This window comes from Zophobas morio, unplaced genomic scaffold (assembly GCF_036711695.1).
Source record: "Zophobas morio isolate AGI-343-1 ecotype UQ-CSIRO unplaced genomic scaffold, CSIRO_AGI_Zmor_V1 ptg000018l, whole genome shotgun sequence".
NCBI classification, from domain to species: Eukaryota; Metazoa; Arthropoda; class Insecta; order Coleoptera; family Tenebrionidae; genus Zophobas; species Zophobas morio.
This window is the reverse complement of record NW_026972123.1, coordinates 3335234-3353715: the sequence shown is the minus strand read 5'-3', so window position 1 is coordinate 3353715 and position 18482 is coordinate 3335234. Positions and strand designations below refer to the sequence as shown.

At 28.4% G+C, this 18482-nt stretch overlaps 1 protein-coding gene across 1 annotated transcript; it reads right to left on the bottom strand.

Moving 5' to 3' along the window:
* Positions 1–9810: 9810 nt before the first annotated feature.
* On the bottom strand, positions 9811–18332 carry LOC135130790 (2-oxoglutarate dehydrogenase complex component E1-like). Its single transcript, XM_064058212.1, has 4 exons — positions 18297–18332; positions 10768–10923; positions 10564–10718; positions 9811–10209 (listed from the first exon to the last, which is right to left on the bottom strand). The coding sequence occupies exons 1-4, from the start codon at positions 18330–18332 to the stop codon at positions 10110–10112; spliced, it is 447 nt and encodes a 148-aa protein (XP_063914282.1). The 3' UTR covers positions 9811–10109.
* Positions 18333–18482: the final 150 nt, after the last annotated feature.

Sequence of the window (18482 nt, the reverse complement as noted above, 5' to 3'; positions counted from 1 at the left end):
ATTTTCAGTTTTCAGCAATTCGGAATTCTTTAACTTTCCAATTACCGAATTCTCCGTTTATTGATTTCTCGAGTATTTGATTTATCGAATTTTCGAATTTTGATTTTTCAAATTGTCCAAATTCAATTTTTTGATATATAATGAATAATTGAATTTTTTATTTTGAACTATTTTGGTATTTTCGGCTTTTCGATTTTTCAATTTTTTGAATTTCGAATTTTCGTTCTTTCCGAATTTTCAACATCTCAAATTTTCGATCTTTCCATTTTTCGATTTTTTGATGCACCGATCATCGAATTTTGAGTTTTCGACAATTTGGATTTTTTATTTCTGATTTTCGGAATTTTTTGTTTTTCAACTTTCTATTTTTCCAGTTTTCGGCTTTCCGATTTTTAGTTTTTTGAATTTTATTTTTCAGATTTTCGATTTTCGGTTTTTCGATTCTTCAGTTTCTCAATTTTTGAAAATCGCTGTTTACGAGTTTCTCATCTTTCATTTTCCAATTTTTTTGAATTTTATTTTTTAGATTTTCGATTTTCGGTTTTTCGATTCTTCGGTTTCTCAATTTTTGAAAATCGCTGTTTACGAGTTTCCAATTTTTCCATTCTACAGCTTTTAGATGTTTCAATTTTTAGTTTTCGGTTTTTCTCTGCGATTTTTCAACATCTCGAATTTTCGATCTCTCGATTTTCGATTTCTGTAGGTTTCGATTTTTTGATATTTCAGTTTTCAGTTTGCCCATTTTCGGTTAAAAAATATTAATCATCAATTTTTCGAATTTTCATTTTTTTTAATTTTCGTTTTTTCATCTCCCCGATTTTAGAATTTCCTTTTTTTCGATTTTTCAACATCTCGAATTTTCGAATTTTAGATCTTTCGATTTCTCGAGTGTTCGATCTTTTTAATCTTTAAATTTTCACTTTGCCAATTTTTGATTGTTCAGTTTTCGACTAATCGAATTTTTCAATTTTTTGATATTCGAATTTTCAATTGTTTTGCCTCCCGATTTCTCGATTTTTTATATTTCGAATTTTCTAATTTTGCATCTTTGGATTTTCGATTTCTGGAGTTTTCGGTTTTTTGATATTTCATTTTTCAATTGGCCGATTTACGATTTTTCAAATTTTTTATTTTCGACAATTCGGAATTTGATTTATCGAATGTTTTATTTTCGAATTTTTGCTTTTTCAGTTTTTCGAATATCCGTTGCTTCATTTTGTCAATTTTTCAAAATCCCGATTTTCGAGTTTTACGATTTTTCAACATCTCGGATTTTCGAATTTTAGATTTTTCGAGTTTTCCATTTTTTGATTTTCGATATTTCAGTTGTAAGTTTGCGGATTTTCGATTTTTGGACTATTTTATTTATCGAATTTTCGAATATTTTATTCCCGACTCGAATTTTTGGAATTTTCAGTTTATTATTTTCCGATTTTAGGTTTTCTACTATCGACGTTCAAATTGCGATTACTCGATTTTTGGATTTTTCGACTTTCGAATTTTTGATTTTCAATTTTTTCAGTAGTATTTGATTAATCGAATGTTTGGCTTTTCGATTTTTCGGTTTTCCATCTTTCGTTTACTCAATTTTTAAAAACATCGATTCGGTAATTTCTGAGTTTTCATTTTTTGAACTTTCGGATTTTCAATTTTTTCATTCTACAGTTTTTAGACTTCTATTTTTTTTTTCGATTTTTCCCTGTGATTTTTCAACATCTCGAATTTTTCAGTTATAGATCTTCCGATTTTCGATTTCTAGAGTTTTCGATATTTCAGTTTTCAGTTTTGCGATTTTCGTTTTTTGGAATGTGTTGCATCGAATTTTCGATGTTTCCAATTTTCATTAACTATCAGAATTCTTCGATTTTCAATTTTTTATTTTCCGATTTTCGAATTTTTAAATATGATTCATCGAATTTCAGATTTTTTGAATTTCTTTTTTTTTTGGATTCTCGTTTTTCGTTTTCGAATTTTCCATTATCGATTTTTCATTCTTCCATTTTTTAAACTTAATTTTTTTCACGTTTCGATTTATTATTTTCGAGTATTCGAATTTTCGATTTTTCAAATAAACTTGTTGAGGATTTTGGCTTTTTAGATTTTCCGTTGTTCGAAATCTCGAGTTTCAAATTTTCCATTGTTCATTTTCGAATTATCAATTTTTCTAATTTCGATTTTCCGACATCTCGAATTTTAGACCATTCGATGTATCGATTTTTAATTTGCTGATTTTCGATTTTTTGAATATTTGATTTATCGAATTTTCGAGTTTTGCTTTTTCATATTTTCGAAGTTGATTTTTTTTAATATTTGATTAATCGAATGTTCTATTTTCGAATTTTCGTTTTTTCAATTTCTCGAATTTCCGTTTCTTCATTTTCTCAATTTTTCAAAATCCCGATTTTCGAGTTTTACGATTTTTCTATTTTTCCATTCGGCAGCTTTTAGACTTTTCAATGTTTACTTTTTGATTTTTGTTTACGATTTTTGAACATCTCGAATTTTCGAATTTTAGATTTTTCGATTTTTCGAGAATTATATTTTTTGATTTTCGATATTTCAGTTTTCAGTTTGCCGATTTTTGGAGTATTATATTCATCGAAGTTTCGAATTTTTAATTTTCGACTACTCAAATTTTTCCAATTTTCAGTTTTTTTACTTTCCGATTTTTCGGTTTTCTAATTTCGATGTTCGAATTTTCGAATTCCGATTACTCGGTTTTTGAATTATTCGACTTTCCAATTTTCCGATATTCGAATTTTCGATGTGTCTTTTTTCAATTCGCGGATTTTCGATTTTTCGAATTTTCAATTTTTGACAACTCGGATTTTTTGAATTTTCGGTTTAATGACTCGATTTTTCGAATTTTCGGTTTTTTGAGTACTTATTTGACTTATCAAATTTTTGCTTTTGATTTTTCATATTTTCGATTTTCAATTTTTTAAAAATTTGATTAATCGAATGTTCGGCTTTTCGATTTTTCAATTATTCGAATTTTTGATTTCTCGAATTTGTTTTTCAGATTTTCGTTTTTTCGAGTTTTCGGTTTTCCATCTTTCGTTTACTCAGTTTAAAAAAAAAATCGATTTTGAGTTTTCATTTTTAAAACTCGGTTTTTCAATTTTTCCATTCTACAGTTTTTAGATTTCTATTTTTTTACTGTTCGATTTTTCCGTGATTTTTCAACATCTCGAATTTTTCAATTTTTCCATTCGGCAGCTTTTACACTTTTCAATTTTTACTTTTTGATTTTTGTTTACGATTTTTGAACATATCGGATTTTCGAATTTTAGATTTTTCGATTTTTCCAGAAGTATATTTTTTGATTTTCGATATTTCAGTTTTCAGTTTGCCGATTTTTGGACTATTATATTCATCGAACTTTCGAATTTTTAATTTTCGTCTACTCAAATTTTTCGAATTTTCAGTTTTTTTACTTTCCGATATTTCGGTTTTCTACTTTCGATGTTCGAATTTTCGAATTCCGATTACTCGATTTTTGAATTATTTGACTTCCAATTTTCGATTTTCAATTTTTTTAATAATTAATCGAATTTTCAATTTTCCAATATTCAAATTTCTCGAGTTTTCGATTTTTCAATTCGCATATTTTCGATTTTTCCATTCAATTTTTGACGACTCGGGTTTTTTGAATTTTCGGTTTAATGACTTGATTTTTCGAATTCTCGATTTTAGATTTCTTGAATTTGTTTTTTTACATTTTTGATTTTTCGAAAATCCGTTTTTTCGACGTTTCGGTTTTCCATCTTTCGTTTACTCAATTTTAAAAAATTTCGATTTCGTATTTTTTGAATTTTCATTTTTAAAACTTCCGATTTTTCAATTTTTCCATCCTACAGTTTTTAGACTTCTATTTTTTTTACTTTTCGATTTGTACGTGTAATTTATCAACATTTCGAATTTTTCAATTTTAGATTTTCCCAATTTTCAATAACCAAGTATCAGAATCCTTCGATTTTCAATTTTTAATTTTCTGATTTTCGATTTTTCCATTCTTCCATTTTTTAAACTTAATTTTTTCGATTTTTCAAATTTCCTTTTTGAGTTTTCAGACTTACCTTTATTCTACTTTTCAATTTCTAGAGGTTTCACTTTTTCGAAATCTCAAGCTTCGAATTTTCGGAACGCAAAATTAAATTTCACAACTTTTCGAAGAAGCGGGATTAAAACTTTCCTGGTCCTTGAAGTACAGTCCAATACATCAAGGACAAGGAAAGTTTTGTCGAAATAACTTCGACTAGGGATAGGGATTATTTAAATAACCAATCAAGTACATGTTACATTATAACGCAGTGACCAAAAAGTTTTCGGATTAGGATAGGCTGTGGAAAAATGTTTCCATTTCTCTGATTGGTTAAACCTTACGCGCCAAAAACCAAACTTGTCAAATTAAATTTCGAATAAGGTTATGTTGAATTTAATCTTGTACCCATTCCCAACCTTGCCAGAGGTATTTTATTTAACGCTGCTGCCAAGATCATGCTGCAAATGTCATAAATAAACCTGCAAATCAGAGTGTACTGATGGTCCGTTATTGTTAGGGAGCGGAACACCCGCGTCCGGCTACTAAAAATAACGTTCCAGCTCCAATTACTCAACTTACCTTCTAACCTCAAATATTTTTTTTGTGTGTGTGGTTTTCAAATTCACCGATTGTCATTTTTTCGAATTTCCAGTTTTCAACAATGTAGGTTTTTTGATGTTCCGATTTTCCGGTTTTTCGATTTTTCGACTTTTGATATTTCGAATTTCAATTTTCCGACATTAGATTTTCTGAATTTTCAATTTTTCTACATCCGATTTTGCAATTTCCGTTTTTTTGACTTTCCGATTTTTTGCTGCGATGAATTTTCAATTTCCGACTACTCGAATTTTCAAATTTTTTACTTTCCGACTTTTCATTTCAGGATTTTTTAATTTTTCGACTTTCTATTTTTCGAACATTCGATTTTTTCATTTGTTAAATATTTGGTTCGAATTTTCGGTTTTTCACTTTTCAATCTTTCGATTTCTCAATTTATTGATATTTCATTTTCCAATTCGCCGATTTACGATTTTTCGAATTTCCAGTTTTCGACAACTCGGATTTTTTTGACTTTCCGATTTTCCGAATTTTCGGTTTTTCGATATTTCGAACTTCAATTTTCGGACAATCGATTTCTCAAATTTTCAATTTTTTGAATTTGTTTTTCGACTTTTCGATTTTCGGTTTTTCAATTCTTCGTTTTCTCAATTTTTGAAAATCTCTATTTTCGATTTTTCCTCTTTTCGACAGTTCGGGGTTTTTGACTTTCCGATTTTCTGAATTTTCGGTTTTTCGATTATTCTAATTCTCGATTTTTGGATTTTTTGAATTTGTTTTACGATTCTTCGTTTTTTCAATTTTTGAAAATCTCTATTTTCGAGTTTTCGATTTTTCATTTTACCAATTTTCGATTTTTCAATTTTTCCATTCTACAAGTTTTAGACTGTACAATTTTTAGTTTTCGACTATTCGAATTTTCAAGCTTTTTATTTTCCGACTTTTGATTTCAGGATTTTTTAATTTTTCGAATGTTTTATTTTCGAATTTTTGGTTTTTAAGTTTTTTAATTTTTCGAATTCCGAATTTCCGTAGTTTCTATATTTTGAATTTTCGATTTTTGGATTTTTTGAATTTATTTTTCAACTTTTTCAATTTCCGTTTTTTAGACTTTTCGATTTTCGGTTTTCCTATTCTTCGTTTAGTCAAGTTTTCAAAATCTCGAGTTTTGAGTTTTCAATTTTTCATTTTTGAAATTTTCGGTGTTTCAAATTTTCCATTCCACAGTTTTTAGACTTTGCAATTTTTACATCTCGAATCTTCGAAATTCTGATCTTTCGCTTATTTATCGATTACTTTAATCATCACATTTTCATAATTTTAGATTTTTCAGTTTTTGACTTCGAATTTTTCTGTTTTTTGACATTCGAATTTTCAGCCGTTTTACTTACCAATTTTACGAGTTTTCAACTTTCCGAAATTTCGAATTTTCGATTTTTCAACTTTCAATTTTTTGGTTTTTCGAGTATTTGATTTATCGAATTGTCGAGTTAAATTTTTTGAATATTTGATTAATCCGAACGTTATGTTGTCGAATTTTCCACTATTCAAATTTCAATTTTTTCGATTTTTCGATTCTTCGTATACTCAATTTTCCAAAATCTCGCATTTCAAGTTTACGATTTTTCATTTTTCGATTTTTCAATATTTCCGATTCGAATTTTCAATTTTTTTTTTATTTTTTAATTTTTCGAATTTTCAATTTTCGAAATTCGAAACATCGCTTTTTGGATTGCTTGAATTTCTGCTTTTCAGATTTTCGACTTTTCGATTCGTTGTTTACTCATTTTTTCAAAATTTCGATTTTCAAATTTTAGATGTTGCATTTTTAGAAATTTTCGATTTTTCATTTTTAGCAATTTTCGATTTTTTAGTTTTTTCATTCTAGTTTTTTGACTTCAACTGTTACTTTTCGATTTTTCTCTGCGATTTTTAACATTTCGAATTTTCAATTGTAGATTTTGCGAGTTTTCGATATTTGAGTTTTCATTTTCCCGATTTTTGGAATTTTCGATCTTTCGAATTTAGAGTTCTCGATTTTTAAAAGTTGTTTTTTTTGATTTTGGCTTTTTCAATTTTTCAACTTTTCCATTCTATAGGGTTTGGACTTTTCAATTGCTCGTTTTCGAATTTTCCATTATCGATTTTTGCATTCTTCCATTTTTTAAACTTAATTTTTTTTCATTTTTCGATTTATTATTTTCGAGTATTCGAATTTTCGATTTTTCAAATTTCCTTTTTGAGGATTTTGGCTTTTTCGATTTTCCGTTGTTCGAAATCTCGAGTTTCGACTTTTCAATTTTTCATTTTCGAACTATCAATTTTTCTAATTTCGATTTTCCAACATCTCGAATTTTAGATCATTCCATGTATCAATTTTTAATTAATTTGCTGATTACCGATTTTTGAATATTTGATTTATCGAATTTTCGAGTTTTGCTTTTTCATATTTTCGAAGTTCAATTTTTTTGATATTTGATTAATCGAATGTTCTATTTGCGAATTTTCGGATTTTCGTTTTTTCAATTTTTCGAATTCCCGTCGTTTCATTTTCTCAATTTTTCAAAATCCCGACTTTCGAGTTTTACGATTTTTCAATTTTTCCATTCGGCAGTTTTTAGACTTTTCAATTTTTACTTTTTGATTTTTCTTTGCGATTTTTGAACTTCTCGGATTTTCGAATTTTGGATTTTTCACTTTCCGATTATTCGGTTTTCTACTTCCGATGTTCGAATTTTCGAATTCCGATTACTCGATTTTTGAATTTTTCGACTTTCCAATTTTCGATTTTCAATTTTTTTCAATAGTTGATTAATCGAATTTTCAATTTTCCGATATTCGAAATTCTCGAGTTTTAGATTTTTTGATTTTTCGATGTGTCTTTTCAATTCGCCGATTTTCGATTTTTCGAATTTTCAATTTTTGACAACTCGGATTTTTTTTACTCCGATTTTCCGAATTTTCGGTTTAACGACTGCCGAATTTTCATATTTTTGGTTTTCAATTTTTTGAATATTTGATTAATCGAATGTTCGGCTTTTTGATTTTTCAATTATTCGAATTCTCGATTTTGGAATTTTCGAATTTGTTTTTTCAGATTTTCGATTTTTCGGTTTTCCATTTTTCGTTTACTCAATTTTTAAAAATTTCGATTTTGTAATTTTTGAGTTTTCATTTTTCGAACTTTCCGTTTTTCAATTTTTCCATTCTACAGTTTTTAGATTTCAATTTTTTTTTATTTTTGATTTTTCCCTGATTTTTCAACATCTCGAATTTTTGAATTTTAGATTTTTTAATATTTCAGTTTTCAGTTTGGCCATTTTCGCTTTTTTTTTTAAATGTGTTTCAACATCGAATTTTCGATTGTTCCAATTTTCAATTACTATCAGAATTCTTCGATTTTCAGATTTTCATTTTCCGATTTTCCAATTTTTAAATACATAATTTGATTCATCGAATTTCGTTTTCTCGAATTTTAGATTTTTCGAATTTACCTTTTTTGGATTTTGGTTTTTCAATTTTTTTTTCCAATTTTTCCATTCTACAAGTTTTAGACTTTTAATTTTTTTTCATTTTTCGATTAATTATTTTCGAGTATTCGAATTTTCGATTTTTCAAATTTCCTTTTTGAGGATTTTGGCGTTTTTTTTGTTCGAAATCTCGAGTTTCGACTTTTCAATTTTTCATTTTCGAACTATCAATTTTTCTAATTTCGATTTTCCAACATCTAGAATTTTAGATCATTCGATGTATCAATTTTTAATTTGCTGATTAACGATTTTTTGAATAAGAATAAGAATAAGTTTATTGCACAACTACAGCAGCGTACAAAAAGTTAGAATTTTTTTGCATATCTGATTTATCGAATTTTCGAGTTTTGCTTTTTCATATTTTCGAAGTTGATTTTTTTTAATATTTGATTAATCGAATGTTCTATTTTCGAATTTTCGTTTTTTCAATTTCTTGAATTCCCGTTTCTTCATTTTCTCAATTTTCGAATTCCGATTACTCGATTTTTGAATTATTTGACTTCCAATTTTTTTTTTGAATTTTTTTAATAATTAATCGAATTTTCAATTTTCCAATATTCAAATTTCTCGAGTTTTCGTTTTTTCAATTCGCATATTTTCGATTTTTCCATTCAATTTTTGACGACTCGGGTTTTTTGAATTTTCGGTTTAATGACTTGATTTTTCGAATTCTCGATTTTAGATTTCTTGAATTTGTTTTTTTCCATTTTTGATTTTTCGAAAATCCGTTTTTTCGACGTTTCGGTTTTCCATCTTTCGTTTACTCAATTTTAAAAAATTTCGATTTCGTATTTTTTGAATTTTCATTTTTAAAACTTCCGATTTTTCAATTTTTCCATCCTACAGTTTTTAGACTTCTATTTTTTTTACTTTTCGATTTTTACGTGTAATTTATCAACATTTCGAATTTTTCAATTTTAGATTTTCCCAATTTTCAATAACCAAGTATCAGAATCCTTCGATTTTCAATTTTTAATTTTCTGATTTTCGATTTTTCCATTCTTCCATTTTTTAAACTTAATTTTTTCGATTTTTCAAATTTCCTTTTTGGGTTTTCAGACTTACCTTTATTCTACTTTTCAATTTATAGAGGTTTCACTTTTTCGAAATCTCAAGCTTCGAATTTTCGGAACGCAAAATTAAATTTCACAACTTTTCGAAGAAGCGGGATTAAAAGTTCCCTGGTCCTTGAAGTACAGTCCAATACATCAAGGACAAGAAAAGTTTTGTCGAAATAACTTCGACTAGGGATAGGGATTATTTAAATAACCAATCAAGTACATGTTACATTATAACGCAGTGACCAAAAAGTTTTCGGATTAAGATAGGCTGTGGAAAAATGTTTCCATTTCTCTGATTGGTTAAACCTTACGCGCCAAAAACCAAACTTGTCAAATTAAATTTCGAATAAGGTTATGTTGAATTTATTCTTGTACCCATTCCCAACCTTGCCAGAGGTATTTTATTTAACGCTGCTGCCAAGATCATGCTGCAAATGTCATAAATAAACCTGCAAATCAGAGTGCGCTGATGGTCCGTTATTGTTAGGGAGCGGAACACCCACGTACGCGTCAAAGTGCGGCTACTAAAAATAACGTTCCCGCTCCAATTACCCAACTTACCTTCTAACCTCAAATTTTTTTGTGTGTATGGTAAGGTAGAAAAAAAACACTGAAACACTTAAGCAATAGTGTCATTCAAAAATAGTCCATCCTTACAATAAATAAATAACAGTTTTAAAATACTCTTACACCACCCCCGTTCCATCCGGTTGAGTATATTAATACTAGATAAGATTTCAATAGTTTCAGCAACAGAGGTAACACGCAACAATTTACAATACAATAATGGTGCGGTAAACTATTTACATAATTACATTTAATTTAAAAATTATTCAGTGCCTTTAAAATCTATACCAACCTAAAATAAATTAACTGACACTAGAATAAATATTCTCTCTTGACCGTTTTCGAAATTTACAATGCCATCGCATCGTCCAACAGATGGGAGAGCTCTTTGAGGTGCTGAGCCTTGCTGCCGGTGGCGGGGCTGGCGGCGGTGGGTCTGCCAACGTAGCTGCAAAACAAACACTTCAAAATCGCCCCAACAGAAACAACAAAAAACACAACTAAATCGTTGGCTATTTACTTTCAGGCGGGGAGTGTTGTAGTGGCCACATCACTACATTTTTTTTAGTTAGTGGCAACAGAAAGCAACAAAAAGTGAAGATACGACTGCAGCTCTCACCTAACGACTCTAGTTTCTGCTAACGTTTCAGTCTCCGGTTTCGGTGGAGGTTTAGGTTCCTTGTTTGAAAACAACTTAGCGAACCAACCTCTACTCTCCTTCTCCGTACTGAAACAGTTCAACGAGCTAGAATCTTATCTTCACGCCGACTTTCTAACTAGGAGGGTCAGGGTCGCTACTTACACGACGTCTCGGGAGCCGGTCAGAGCCGTCTCGAATCTGGGCTGGACGTAAAACCAAGGACCTTGGTTCTTGTGCTCTTCTTGGGCCCACGAGAGCTGCGCGTTGGGGTACTTGGCACACTCGCTCTTGATCAAGTCGTACGGGAATGGAGAAATCTTCACAAGAAAAAATATATTTAAGGTCGCACTAAATTATACAACGTACCTGTTCGACACGCGTGATCGCAATATCGTTCTCCAACTTCCTATCCTCCCTCGCTTTCTTCAGATCATAGTAAACCTTCCCCGAGCAGAAAATCACCTTCTTCACGTTCTGCGGACTCTGGCTGGCCACGCTCGAATCCGGGATGATCCTCTGGAACTTTTTTTTTCAAATTTTCAGTTTTCGACAATTTGGATTTTTTTGACTTTTCGATTGTCCGATTTTTCGATTTTTCGATTCGTTTTTTGAATTTTTGAAAATCTCTATTTTCGAGTCGTCGATTTTTGATTTTTCAATTTTTCCATTCTACAGCTTGTAGACTTTCCAATTTTTAGTTTTCGATTTTAATTGAAATTAAAGTTTTTTTACTTCCCCATTTTTGATTTAGTTTTTAATTTTTCGAATTCTCAGTTTTCCACATTTCGTGATTTTTTGATTTTCCAAATTTTCGGTTTTTCTAGTATTTGATTTATCTGATGTTGGATATTTCGAATTTTTGGTTTTCCGAGTTTTCAACGTTTGGAATTTTCGATTTTTCGAGTTTCCAGTTTCCATTCTACAGCTTTGACTTGTCAATTTTTATTTTTGATTTTTCTGTACAATTTTTCAACATCTCGACATTTCGAATTCTGGATCTTTCGATAATTCAGTTTTCAGTTTGCCGATTTTCGATTTTTGTAACAATATATTCATCTAATTTTCGATTTTTCGAATTTTCAATTTCCAACTATTCGAATTTTTTGAATTTTCAATTTTTTTACTTTTCGATTTTCGATTTCAGGATTTTTTAATTTTTCGACTTTCGATCTTTTGATTTCTCGTATTGATGTTTCGTTTTCAAATTCATCGATTTTCGATTTTTCGATTTTGGATATTCCGAATTTCAATTTTCCGACATTTGCTTTTCCGAATTTTCAATTTTTTGACATTCGATTTGTGGATTTTTCGAATTCGTTTTTCGGCTTTTAAAATTTCCGTTTTTTCGACTTTTCGATTTTTCAGTATTTCCATTCTACAGCTTTTACACTTCAGTTTCTTTCAATTTTCGATTTTTTGCTGCGATGAATTTACTTTTTCGATTTTCGATTTTTCCATTTGTTAAATATTTGATTCATGGAATTTTCGATATTTCGAATTTTCGGTTTTTCGACTTTTCAATCTTTCGATTTCTCAAATTATTGATATATTTCATTTTCCAACTCGCCGATTTTCGATTTTTCGAATTTCCAGTTTTCGACAATTCGCATTTTTTGACTTTCCGATTTTCCGAATTTTCGGTTTTTCGACTTTTCGATTTTCGGTTTTTCAATTCCTCGTTTTCTCACTTTTTGAAAATCTCTTTTCGATTTTCCGAATTTTCAATTTTTGAGTATTTGATTTCTCGAATTTTTGATTTTTGATTTTTCATATGTCCGATGTTCAATTTTTCGAATTTCCAATTATTCGAATTCTCGATTTTGGATTTTTCGAATGTTTTTTCAGATTTTCGACTTTTCGAATTTTCGAGCTTTTGATTTCTCGATTTATTGATGTTTCATTTTCAAATTCACCGATTGTCATTTTTTCGAATTTCCAGTTTTCAACAATGTAGGTTTTTTGACGTTCCGATTTTCCGGTTTTTCTTTTTTCCGACTTTTGATATTTCGAATTTCAATTTTCCGACATTAGATTTTCCGAATTTTCAATTTTTCTACATCCGATTTTTGGATTTTTCGAATTTGTTTTTCGACTTTTGCAATTTCCGTTTTTTCGACTTTCCGATTTTTTGCTGCGATGAATTTTCAATTTCCGACTACTCGAATTTTCAAATTTTTTACTTTCCGACTTTTCATTTCAAGATTTTTTAATTTTTGACTTTCTGTTTTTCGAACATTCGATTTTTTCATTTGTTAAATATTTGGTTCGAATTTTCGGTTTTTCACTTTTCAATATTTCGATTTCTCAATTTATTGATATTTCATTTTCCAATTCGCCGATTTACGATTTTTCGAATTTCCAGTTTTCGACAACTCGGATTTTTTTGACTTTCCGATTTTCCGAATTTTCGGTTTTTCGATATTTCGAACTTCAATTTTCGGACAATCGATTTCTCAAATTTTCAATTTTTTGAATTTGTTTTTCGACTTTTCGATTTTCGGTTTTTCAATTCTTCGTTTTCTCAATTTTTGAAAATCTCTATTTTCGATTTTTCGAATTTCCTCTTTTCGACAGTTCGGGGTTTTTGACTTTCCGATTTTCTGAATTTTCGGTTTTTCGATTATTCTAATTCTCGATTTTTGGATTTTTTGAATTTGTTTTACGATTCTTCGTTTTTTCAATTTTTGAAAATCTCTATTTTCGAGTTTTCGATTTTTCATTTTACCAATTTTCGATTTTTCAATTTTTCCATTCTACAAGTTTTAGACTGTACAATTTTTAGTTTTCGACTATTCGAATTTTCAAGCTTTTTATTTTCCGACTTTTGATTTCAGGATTATTTAATTTTTCGAATGTTTTATTTTCGAATTTTTGGTTTTTAAGTTTTTTAATTTTTCGAATTCCGAATTTCCGTAGTTTCTATATTTTGAATTTTCGATTTTTGGATTTTTTGAATTCATTTTTCAACTTTTTCAATTTCCGTTTTTTAGACTTTTCGATTTTCGGTTTTCCTATTCTTCGTTTAGTCAAGTTTTCAAAATCTCGAGTTTTGAGTTTTCAATTTTTCATTTTTGAAATTTTCGGTGTTTCAAATTTTCCATTCCACAGTTTTTAGACTTTGCAATTTTTACATCTCGAATCTTCGAAATTCTGATCTTTCGCTTATTTATCGATTACTTTAATCATCACATTTTCACAATTTTAGATTTTTCAGTTTTTGACTTCGAATTTTTCTATTTTTTGACATTCGAATTTTCAGCCGTTTTACTTACCAATTTTACGAGTTTTCAACTTTCCGAAATTTCGAATTTTCGATTTTTCAACTTTCAATTTTTTGGTTTTTCGAGTATCTGATTTATCGAATTGTCGAGTTAAATTTTTTGAATATTTGATTAATCCGAACGTTATGTTGTCGAATTTTCCACTATTCAAATTTCAATTTTTTCGATTTTTCGATTCTTCGTATACTCAATTTTCCAAAATCTCGCATTTCAAGTTTACGATTTTTCATTTTTCGATTTTTCAATATTTCCGATTCGAATTTTCAATTTTTTTTTTATTTTTTAATTTTTCGAATTTTCAATTTTCGAAATTCGAAACATCGCTTTTTGGATTGCTTGAATTTCTGCTTTTCAGATTTTCGACTTTTCGATTCGTTGTTTACTCATTTTTTCAAAATTTCGATTTTCAAATTTTAGATGTTGCATTTTTAGAAATTTTCGATTTTTCATTTTTAGCAATTTTCGATTTTTTAGTTTTTTCATTCTAGTTTTTTGACTTCAACTGTTACTTTTCGATTTTTCTCTGCGATTTTTAACATTTCGAATTTTCAATTGTAGATTTTGCGAGTTTTCGATATTTGAGTTTTCATTTTCCCGATTTTTGGAATTTTCGATCTTTCGAATTTAGAGTTCTCGATTTTTAAAAGTTGTTTTTTTTGATTTTGGCTTTTTCAATTTTTCAACTTTTCCATTCTATAATAGGGTTTGGACTTTTCAATTGCTCGTTTTCGAATTTTCCATTATCGATTTTTGCATTCTTCCATTTTTTAAACTTAATTTTTTTTCATTTTTCGATTTATTATTTTCGAGTATTCGAATTTTCGATTTTTCAAATTTCCTTTTTGAGGATTTTGGCTTTTTCGATTTTCCGTTGTTCGAAATCTCGAGTTTCGACTTTTCAATTTTTCATTTTCGAACTATCAATTTTTCTAATTTCGATTTTCCAACATCTCGAATTTTAGATCATTCCATGTATCAATTTTTAATTAATTTGCTGATTACCGATTTTTGAATATTTGATTTATCGAATTTTCGAGTTTTGCTTTTTCATATTTTCGAAGTTCAATTTTTTTGATATTTGATTAATCGAATGTTCTATTGGCGAATTTTCGGATTTTCGTTTTTTCAATTTTTCGAATTCCCGTCGTTTCTTCATTTTCTCAATTTTTCAAAATCCCGACTTTCGAGTTTTACGATTTTTCAATTTTTCCATTCGGCAGTTTTTAGACTTTTCAATTTTTACTTTTTGATTTTTCTTTGCGATTTTTGAACTTCTCGGATTTTCGAATTTTGGATTTTTCACTTTCCGATTATTCGGTTTTCTACTTCCGATGTTCGAATTTTCGAATTCCGATTACTCGATTTTTGAATTTTTCGACTTTCCAATTTTCGATTTTCAATTTTTTTCAATAGTTGATTAATCGAATTTTCAATTTTCCGATATTCGAAATTCTCGAGTTTTAGATTTTTTGATTTTTCGATGTGTCTTTTCAATTCGCCGATTTTCGATTTTTCGAATTTTCAATTTTTGACAACTCGGATTTTTTTACTCCGATTTTCCGAATTTTCGGTTTAACGACTGCCGAATTTTCATATTTTTGGTTTTCAATTTTTTGAATATTTGATTAATCGAATGTTCGGTTTTTTGATTTTTCAATTATTCGAATTCTCGATTTTGGAATTTTCGAATTTGTTTTTTCAGATTTTCGATTTTTCGGTTTTCCATCTTTCGTTTACTCAATTTTTAAAAATTTCGATTTTGTAATTTTTGAGTTTTCATTTTTCGAACTTTCCGTTTTTCAATTTTTCCATTCTACAGTTTTTAGATTTCAATTTTTTTTTATTTTTGATTTTTCCCTGATTTTTCAACATCTCGAATTTTTGAATTTTAGATTTTTTAATATTTCAGTTTTCAGTTTGGCGATTTTCGCTTTTTTTTTAAATGTGTTTCAACATCGAATTTTCGATTGTTCCAATTTTCAATTACTATCAGAATTCTTCGATTTTCAGATTTTCATTTTCCGATTTTCCAATTTTTAAATACATAATTTGATTCATCGAATTTCGTTTTCTCGAATTTTAGATTTTTCGAATTTACCTTTTTTGGATTTTGGTTTTTCAATTTTTTTTTCCAATTTTTCCATTCTACAAGTTTTAGACTTTTAATTTTTTTTCATTTTTCGATTAATTATTTTCGAGTATTCGAATTTTCGATTTTTCAAATTTCCTTTTTGAGGATTTTGGCGTTTTTTTTGTTCGAAATCTCGAGTTTCGACTTTTCAATTTTTCATTTTCGAACTATCAATTTTTCTAATTTCGATTTTCCAACATCTAGAATTTTAGATCATTCGATGTATCAATTTTTAATTTGCTGAAAAACGATTTTTTGAATAAGAATAAGAATAAGAATAAGTTTATTGCACAACTACAGCAGCGTACAAAAAGTTAGAATTTTTTTGCATATCTGATTTATCGAATTTTCGAGTTTTGCTTTTTCATATTTTCGAAGTTGATTTTTTTTAATATTTGATTAATCGAATGTTCTATTTTCGAATTTTCGTTTTTTCAATTTCTTGAATTCCCGTTTCTTCATTTTCTCAATTTTTCAAAATCCCGATTTTCGAGTTTTACTATTTTTCAATTTTTCCATTCGGCAGCTTTTAGACTTTTCAATTTTTACTTTTTGATTTTTGTTTACGATTTTTGAACATCTCGAATTTTCGAATTTTAGATTTTTCGATAATTATATTTTTTGATTTTCGATATTTCAGTTTTCAGTTTGCCGAATTTTCGAATTCCGATTACTCGGTTTTTGAATTATTCGACTTTCCAATTTTCGATTTTCAATTTTTTTAATTATTAATAATAATTAATCGAATTTTCAATTTTCCGATATTCGAATTTTCGACGTGTCTTTTTTCAATTCGCGGATTTTCGATTTTTCGAATTTTCAATTTTTGACAACTCGGATTTTTTGAATTTTCGGTTTAATGACTCGATTTTTCGAATTTTCGGTTTTTTGAGTACTTATTTGACTTATCAAATTTTTGGCTTTTGATTTTTCATATTTTCGATTTTCAATTTTTTAAAAATTTGATTAATCCAATGTTCGCTTTTCGATTTTTCAATTATTCGAATTTTTGATTTCTCGAATTTGTTTTTTCAGATTGTCGTTTTTTCGAGTTTTCGGTTTTCCATCTTTCGTTTACTCAATTTTAAAAAAATTCGATTTTGAGTTTTCATTTTTAAAACTCGGTTTTTCAATTTTTCCATTCTACAGTTTTTAGATTTATATTTTTTTACTGTTCGATTTTTCCGTTATTTTTCAACATCTCGAATTTTTCAATTTTTCCATTCGGCAGCTTTTACACTTTTCAATTTTTACTTTTTGATTTTTGTTTACGATTTTTGAACATATCGGATTTTCGAATTTTAGATTTTTCCAGAATTATATTTTTTGATCTTCGATATTTCAGTTTTCAGTTTGCCGATTTTTGGACTATTATATTCATCGAATTTTCGAATTTTTAATTTTCGACTACTCAAATTTTTCGGATTTTCAGTTTATTTACTTTCCGATATTTCGGTTTTCTACTTTCGATGTTCGAATTTTCGAATTCCGATTACTCGACTTTTGAACTATTCGACTTTCCAATTTTCGATTTTCAATTTTTTTAAATATTAATAATTAATCGAATTTTCAATTTTCCGATATTTGAATTTTTCGAGTTTTCGATTTTTTGATGTCATTTTTCAATTCAGCGCTTTTCGATTTTTCGAATTTTCAATTTTTGACAACTCGGATTTTTTTAATTTTCGGTTTAATGACTTGATTTTTCGAATTCTCGTTCTTAGATTTCTTGAATTTGTTTTTTTACATTTTTGATTTTTCGAAAATCCGTTTTTTCGACGTTTCGGTTTTCCATCTTTCGTTTACTCAATTTTAAAAAATTTCGATTTCGTATTTTTTGAATTTTCATTTTTAAAACTTCCGATTTTTCAATTTTTCCATCCTACAGTTTTTAGACTTCTATTTTTTTTACTTTTCGATTTTTACGTGTAATTTATCAACATTTAGAATTTTTCAATTTTAGATTTTCCCAATTTTCAATAACTAAGTATCAGAATCCTTCGATTTTCAATTTTTAATTTTCTGATTTTCGATTTTTCCATTCTTCCATTTTTTAAACTTAATTTTTTCGATTTTTCAAATTTCCGTTTTGAGTTTTCAGACTCACCTTTATTCTACTTTTCAATTTCTAGAGGTTTCACTTTTTCGAAATCTCAAACTTGGAATTTTCGAAACGCAAAATTAAATTTCACAACTTTTCGAAGAAGCGAGATTAAAACTTTCCTGGTCCTTGAATACTTCAAGGACAAGGAAAGTTTTGTCGAAATAACTTTGACCAGGGATAGGGATTATTTAAATAACCAATCAAGAACATAGTACATTATAACGGAGTGACCAAAAAGTTTTTGGATTAGGATAGGCTGTGGAAAAATGTTCCCATTTCTCTGATTGGTTAAACCTTACACGCCAAAAACCAAACTTGTCAAATTAAATTTCGAATAAGGTTATGTTGAATTTATTCTTGTACCCATTTCCAACCTTGCCAGAGGTATTTTATTTAACGCTGCTGCCAAGATCATGCTGCAAATGTCATAAATAAACCTGCAAATCAGAGTGTGCTGATGGTCCGTTATTGTTAGGGAGCGGCACACCCACGTACGCGTCAAAGTGCGGCTACTAAAAATAACGTTCCCACTCCAATTACCCAACTTACCTTCCAACCTCAATTT

What these genes read in the sequence shown, in the direction of transcription:
- LOC135130790 (XM_064058212.1), bottom strand. Translation starts at nt 18,332, where the DNA reads ATGATCTTGGCAGCAGCGTTAAATAAAATACCTCTG. An exon ending in CGTTAAATAAAATACCTCTG is followed by an intron (nt 10,924 to 18,296) that starts GCAAGGTTGGAA and finishes TGAAAAAAAAAG; the next exon opens with TTCCAGAGGATCATCCCGGA. An exon ending in CGATCACGCGTGTCGAACAG is followed by an intron (nt 10,719 to 10,767) that starts GTACGTTGTATA and finishes TTTCTTGTGAAG; the next exon opens with ATTTCTCCATTCCCGTACGA.